The sequence below is a fragment of the Somniosus microcephalus genome, chromosome 8, assembly GCF_052327205.1.
Source record: "Somniosus microcephalus isolate GS21.2 chromosome 8, FLI_Smic_1.0, whole genome shotgun sequence".
Taxonomy (NCBI): domain Eukaryota; kingdom Metazoa; phylum Chordata; class Chondrichthyes; order Squaliformes; family Somniosidae; genus Somniosus; species Somniosus microcephalus.
In genome coordinates, this window is record NC_140994.1 from 143579411 (window position 1) to 143586881 (window position 7471).

General features: G+C 38.1%; 1 protein-coding gene across 4 annotated transcripts; it reads left to right on the top strand.

Annotated features, from left to right (window-relative positions):
- The first annotated feature begins 852 nt into the window (after positions 1-852).
- LOC147113843 (proheparin-binding EGF-like growth factor) lies at positions 853-5377 on the top strand. 4 transcript variants are annotated; one of them, XM_085995198.1, is made up of 6 exons: positions 853-1191; positions 1508-1687; positions 1947-2121; positions 3093-3248; positions 3567-3671; positions 4913-5377. In XM_085995198.1, the coding sequence occupies exons 1-5, from the start codon at positions 1149-1151 to the stop codon at positions 3655-3657; spliced, it is 645 nt and encodes a 214-aa protein (XP_085851324.1). In that variant the 5' UTR covers positions 853-1148; the 3' UTR covers positions 3658-3671; positions 4913-5377. The 4 variants fall into 4 exon arrangements, with proteins under 4 accessions (XP_085851324.1, XP_085851325.1, XP_085851326.1 ...); XM_085995199.1 differs by having other exon boundaries at positions 854-1191; positions 1511-1687; XM_085995200.1 differs by having other exon boundaries at positions 855-1191; positions 3582-3671.
- Positions 5378-7471: the final 2094 nt, after the last annotated feature.

The window sequence follows — 7471 nt, forward strand, 5'->3', positions numbered from 1 at the left end:
ATGATAAGATTATTTGATAGGGTTGATACAGAAAACTATTTTCTCTGGTGGGGAATCCAGAACAAGGAGTGAAATCAGGAAACACTCTTTCACACAAAGGGTAGTGGAGATCTGAAACTCTGTCCCTCAAAAGGCCTTGAATGATGGGTCTATTGAAACTTTCAAGACAGCGGTGGAGCGGGGCTTCAGAAATGTTGGGCCCAGTATTTACCATGCTCACAGTAAATTGGAGGAGATGTATCTAAATAAATAAATAGCAAAACTACAATTAACAACATTTATCTAGCGCCTTTAACGTAGTAAGACGTCCCAAGGCGCTTCATGGGAGTGTTATAAAACAAATATTGACAAAATCATCTTGGATAAACTATGGCAGGGTTCTCAGGTACCACAGAGAGGCACAGGAAAACCCTAGTTAAACTCTGCTCTGCATAGGATCAACATACATCTCCGCCCCCAACTACCTAAGTCTGATCTCAGTGCATACAGTACACCCACTCGGCAGCAGTGCACTACACTAAGTTTGGAAGGCTAGTGCTTTTTTTTCATATAAATTAAATGAGTAATAACTAACTATGAAACTGCCAGTATTTATTATTTTGCAAAAAATAGTATTTTAATTGCAATATTTCCGTATTTGTTCAGGTTGGTTTGGTTTCATGGTGCCAAGTAGCTTTTTCTTCAAATAATTTTGACAGTGTAAAGGTTTGCTGCACAGAAACCGACAGGATCATTTTGGTCCGCCAAGAACTACCAGTCCCAACAAAGCTTAATACTGTGCTGTGCACTGCACACAGCACGTCAGCTCAGAACGTCATCTCTGCTCGGCTCACTGCCTATATATCTAGAGGTCGCTGGCTGCAGTTATTCTTAACTCGCCGCCAGGCTGCAAGGAATATGAATAGTACTCGAGACATTTAACAAATCGCCTGTCTGGATTCGCCCCGGCCCCTGACTGCCGTCACAAACTCATTTTAAATTAAGGTGCCAGAGCTGAACTGGTTATTCGAGAGCCGGACTTCTTTCGGCAGCTTTTGGGAGCGACTCGATCAAACCAAACCAAACCGGGCAGAGATTTATTTTTGTTTTTTGTGGACAACTTAGAAGGAAACAGACAGTTTGTAATTTCCAAGTGGTCGCAGCCGAACATGCGGATTTCGTTCGCAGCCGCCCTCCTTGTTCTCGCCGCAGGTAAGTGACCTTTACTCCAACTTAACGCCGCTTTTCAAAGTAGAACAAGGCGAGGTTATAAATGTTTGCATTTCTATCATAACGTGGCAGTGGGGGAAAGGAGAACGTTTTATCAGATGAAGAAGCGGCTGCTTATTCTGAGTAACAAATCTCCGAAATAAGTGTGTTTCATGGCTCTTCCACTTTCTGGGGGATTGTTAGTTCGCGTTACACCAACAGGAGCTGCTGCATCTCTCGCTACTTGTTTATAATAAAAGGTTTATTTTTGAACCAGTTTCTATTACTGTTGGTGTTTCATGGATCAAATTGTTTTCAGCAGTTGCTTGCAGTACTGCGGTGGGAGCGGCGATCGAAGGCTATGAGAGTGAAGTAACTCGGAGTCGCAGGAGAGGGGAGAAGGATATTCTGACCATCCTCGGAGGGGTTATTGAGGAGGAACCGACTGTCCCAACAGCCGAGCGTCCAACCAGTAACCGAGCCCCTGAAATACCACAAGGTAATATGAACGGAAGATCGCCGCGACTTGCATTGCTCGAAATCGTAAATATTGTCAGAAATTACGGTTTTTATTTTCTTCTGGTGGCAGAATTTCTCCTCTACTTGAAAAAAAGTTGAACAAAGCGCTTTTTGCTGTGTGTTTGGGGGAGGGGGTGTATAATATCGAGGCCGCCTATTAAAAGCTCTGGGAAATTCGAGCCGTGTGTATCTTGAGGAATATCATGTAGACATTTAATGTTTTGTTTATTTTAAACTAGTGGCCTTTTATAAATCTGCGGAAAACGCGACTGCGACTGTCGAGGGGAAAGGCAAAGGAAAAAAGAAACGTGGCAAGAGGAAGGGTAAAAAAAATCCATGCTACAGAAAATACAAGGATTTCTGCATTCACGGAGAATGTCAGTACTTGAGACATATTAAAGAGGTAGCATGCAGGTATTTACTTGTTCATTATTTTTTCATGTGTTGAATCTGTAGGTGAAGTGTTGATTTCGTGTAATCACTAGGGATGGAGAGTCCAGGTAAATCTGGCCACGTAGATGCCATCATAAGGTCTCCAGTGAGTGCAAAACAAATGACGACAGTAAATAGCTAACATTACCTATACCTGTGCCCGGGCATGTCTAGACAAAGCGGATATCTTCAGAGTTCCCCTACCAAACTAGGAAACGGATAAGCATTGAAGTTTAACAACCACAATTTACTTTTATTTGTACTGCTGCTGTTGATGCAAACAGAGACGTATATCTATTGGAAGTATATACTTGGAACTGTTCAAGCCAATATATACACACACTTTAAGTACAAGCTTCTGAAAATTAAATGGCTAATTTCTAAAAAAAAAGGCTGCTAGGAATGAACGTTGCAGCTTGTAAAATCAAACTTCATAACTGTGGAAAGAGAAACCAATTTGTTTTATTGCAAGCAGAATGAAATGCTGCTGCTTAGGCAATTCACTCCCTACTTAGAATTTAAGAGTAAATTTAACTGGATCAGCGGTGGTCCTTAGTTGAACCTTGTAGGAAAGTACAAGGATTTTTGTTCATACATTTTAATCACATTATTTAATGTATTAGGTACTTTAAAATGACCATATTAAAGGTTGATATTTAATGTAAAACATTGCAGCATTAATATATGTAAAAACACTGTGTATAAGGCAAATATCCAGACAGATTTTTCATTCATGATTTCCACCACATCTGCACAGAATTCAAGAAGTTTTGATTACTTTAATATATATACTTAATAACATACCAGAGATAGATTAAGTCATTTTCTTTTTTTTTGAAGGAAGCAAATACATGTCACAGTTGCATATAATAGTGGCGGCATTGCCTTTAATTTGTTACGTATTTTTGATATTTGATAAACAAATTAAAATGTACTTCTTGATTTCTTTCTAGGTGCTTTTCAGGATATGAAGGGGTAAGATGTGGTACCTTCATTTTAGCTGTGGAACATCCAAAAGATCCAAATGACAACACGACGACTCTGGCTATTGTGGCAGTGGTGCTTTCCTCCCTTAGTCTCACTGTAATCCTTATCCTTTTGGTTCTTGGGTGAGTTATCTGTAAATAAATAGGTTTTTCTATGTAAAATCTTAGGATTTTAAAACTGGTTTTAATTCTAGTACATTAAAATCTATAATGCTACTGTTTAAACAAATAAAATGAAAATAAATCTTAGTAAAACAACCTATTCAATCATTTGAAAAATGTGTATTGAAATAGTTTTTGATAACATTATTTATACTTAACAGTGGTCATTTAAAATGGATTTTGCATCAAATATAAGCATGATAGAAGAAATGCCTTTGTGTGAAATAACCAGGCTATATTTTTAATATGCTACTGTCATTGGGTTATAAATCTTTACAGTCTGTTTTTTGATAGATATCACAGGCGAGTTGCCAGTTATAATGTAAAAAATGAAGAAAAGATTAAACTTGGAAATAACAACAGTCACTGACTTCAAAAGAAATGGTAAGATATTCATGAATTAGTCTGTGATTTTGTGTTAATCATAGAAAATACAGTTAAAAGTAAATCCATACAAAGTGATGTATGGTGCAAAATACTATGGCCTCAATATGTTGTGCCACAGAGTTTTAAAAAAATGTGGATTCATGCCTGTTACGCTCTTTGCAATGAGTTCCTAAACTCGGTATGCTGCTGTGGGGAGGTCCAAGTAGAGGCCAGGTGTTTCACTACAGGGCAAGGAACATTAAGGAGAGGGAGAAAGCTGCTTGCCGGACCATTTTTGGTAAAGCTATGTAGATACTTTATAAAGCAGGCAGCTCGTCCATAAAAAAGTTAGTTTAAAAATGTCATAGTCATGGGCATAGACAAACAACGTCATGTACAGCATAATGCACAGTTTTACTGTTCAAAGGTTAGAATCAGCAATGTGGAACTTGTGGCCCACAGGCTGAGCCTGACCCACTTTACCCAAAAAGCATCTGTCAACATGTGTTTCCCTTTGAAATACAGTTGTGCAAACGGGAAAGCCCTAACCAACAATTCCTGATATCCTGGCTGGATTCATGAGCTCCACTCCCCCCTTTTGAAACATACATTTATATATTGAACTTGTTTGCTGATGTGGGATAATATCAGCTTGGTAAATGCACCATTTAATTTGCATTGCAGCGTCATTGAAATCTGGAAGCACTCTTTTTAATTATATGTTCAGTGTGTGTTGATGTCCTTGCTTTAATTCTCCAGTCCAATATCAAGTGTTTGGTGTCCTATTCAATTTCAAATTAGAGTAAGATTACAGAAATTGAATTTGTTTTTATAGGGATTTACCCAAGTACCTTTCTTATAAATCAAAAGTGATCTATAGATCATATAGATGGTTTAAAGAAAGCAAGAGATAATACTGCTTTAGTAGAAGGTAATAATTCTAAAACTGAAGGATGAAACTTGCTGCTTTTTGATTGATTCCAGTTTTATGTAATAATCAATGGTTAAAATGCATATTCCACCATGGTATTACTCACATTTCATAGCTACATAGAAACTTAAAAGTTCCAAAAAATGATTGCAGCAGGGCGGTGGCTGATGCTAGTGTGGGTGGGGTGACACAATTATTTTTCGAGCTACACCCATAAATGCAGTACTGTGGCAAAGTGTGTATAAGCCAGCATATCAGTGGATCAAATTAAAATACAAGACCACACTGTTTTAGAATGATCAGTTCAATGTGTGCTTTTTAACTGCAGGTACAAAAATGTCTACAAAATCTACCTCATTGATGGAAGAAATCATGAAAGAAAAACGTGACATAAAAAGGCAACAGACGAAAAGTCAAATTGTTCATGTATTGAATGAGTAAAGTGACTGCATCCATTGGGTGCATATCTATTCCCCAGCAGCTGGGGAGACTGTAAATTACATTGCATTTTCCTATTATACTGTTAATATTTAAAGCAACTTATTTATATTCTGGTTCTTAAATTGTCAGTATTTATTTTAGTATTATTTTATATTTTAACTTATTTTAGGTTATTTGCAGCTTATTATTTAAAGCATGTGATTTCTGCTGCTGCCTGTTTAAAATGTGTATATGTGTTCATTGGAAATATTTAAAAGAGTTTCTCAAGAAATATGCCCATTCTAAAACAAGTGAATGGTGAACTGCTCAATATGAATTGCTGGTGTAAAATAAATTTGTTCTTTTTGTATAAGTCTGACTGTATGGCTTTCTTTTACTTATAACACTTTAAGAAATCACCGACCAAGAAGACCTATGTAATACACATATAGAGAGGGGAAACCACTGGTTTATATTATTTTATTATTGTAATGTTAAATTATAATACTGGATATTGAAATAGTCTACGCACAGAAACTTTTTGTATTAGTTATTTTCAATAAAGTAATAATGTAAATGTAACTCTCTATGCTTGCACATCAGAAGGAAGTGGGGCAAGCTTGCTCTCCCAATGACTCAATTGGTAAATGCACCATTTAATATGGTCATTAGTCATACAGGCCAAGAAAGCTCAATCTCTGGTTCTGTGCTATATTAGCCACTCTAAGCTGGGGACGCTATTGTTGGCCTCAATAAATACAGGATAGGGAGAGGAAAAATGCAGTCAAAGTTCCTACTCTGCAATGCAGTAGCCGCTGCTGGAACAGCACAAGCATGATGCTGGGTGAGGATAGAATTGGGCACGACTGTCTTGGATCCCAGATTCAAATAGCCTTCCAACACTCACTGTCTAGACTTAGGCATGAAGAATGGTCACTTGGATGCGATACCAGACTACTAGTGGAGCCTGTAGGATCATCACCAGTATCAGTTGCCACCTTCAGGAGAGGAGGACATGGAGCTAAAATAGAATAGGAAATGGGGGGGAGAGAAGAGAAATTTAACTATGTAGATTATGATCTGTAAATATGTAAAAAAATGTTACATAAACCATATATTGAAAATGCAAGTGTCTGTATTTGCAGTTTGTTCATCCTATATTATAAATAAACTTGTGCTTGGGTTCCTACTGAAGATAGCTATAATATTTGGACTTGCTTGGAAGAATATTTACCATGGTGTACTGCCGTCCAGGGATTCATGTATTCAAACCCTTCAGTAATACTAATTGGTGGGGGTTTAACATGTTACTGTGCACCCTGATAACATGGCCCTTGATGGTCAAGGACTTTGTGTGTAATAATAAGGTGCACACTATAGTGAATGTAACATAATATAACCTAACATAAAATGGAACATGAGAATTTTAGAAGCTGATAGTTGGTAACTTTCCAACAGAGATGGTGTTTGAAGCAAAAGCAGGATTCAATCCCTAGTCCATGCTAAAGTAGTTGATCGCACCCTGGCTAGTTGTAGAAGCACTGCAATTGGTCTCCTGCGCTAGGAAGTAGAAAGAGCAGGCAGGGTTCCCACTCCTGATCACTTTCCAGTGATCCCTGCTGGAACATGCATGTGGACATCAGATAAGGACAGAATTAAGTTTAGCTGGAGGCCTCATGGTTCAATAATCCATTGACTCTCATCATCCAGGCCAGAGGTATCCAAACTGTGGCACATGGCCACATGCAACCCAAGCCCTGGAAACTCGGTCCTTGAAGCCCAGAGAATTTTGTCCTAATTTCACATTTATTTCTGATTCTCTGGTTTATCCTGTTAGAATTTTGTGAGCCTAAAGTTTTTGAAAGGGTTGTTCTGTTGCTTTGTCGGTGGATTAATTCTAATTCAGAATATCAAGATCTGTTGGTAGCAGCAATATGAGATATAAGCAAATTAATAGGAATATGGATTTTTCTTTGGCCCTGAAGCTCCCGAATACACATCTTTGCGGCTCACCAAACCATCGGACACTTCTAGTCTAGGCTTCTGCAAGAAGAATGGTCACTTAGGCAAAATGTTGGAAGGCTGCAGGTATGCATAGAACTGTATTTCAGTCTGAGTTAATGTTGCCAAGAGAAAAGGAAGAACATTTGAGGGAAAAAGTGTTTGAAAAAAATACCCTTATTGAGTGTTTATGTCAGGAAATGGGATATTGTGTCCTATGGCTGATCTCTTCTGAGCAAAACTTGGGGGGGCTTTTTATATTTTGGAAACTTCAAGACATTCTATGATAACCTTGTCATGTCAAATGTGACATTTATACTACAGCTACTCATTGCAGCACGGCTGCCAGCAAGACAATATCCTGTTCATACGGCCTAACTGGAACTCTGATTCTTAACCCCAGGAGTGACCTCCTCCATGAGCAATTAAAATGAAAATGTTTTGTGTGTATCAGCAACAGAGTCTG

Excerpts from the sequence above, each read along its gene's own strand:
- LOC147113843 (XM_085995198.1), top strand. The coding sequence starts at position 1,149 with ATGCGGATTTCGTTCGCAGCCGCCCTCCTTGTTCTCGCCGCAG. Across the intron at positions 2,122-3,092 it reads ATTAAAGAGGTAGCATGCAG|GTGCTTTTCAGGATATGAAG; the intron begins GTATTTACTTGT and ends ATTTCTTTCTAG. Across the intron at positions 3,249-3,566 it reads CTTATCCTTTTGGTTCTTGG|TCTGTTTTTTGATAGATATC; the intron begins GTGAGTTATCTG and ends AAATCTTTACAG.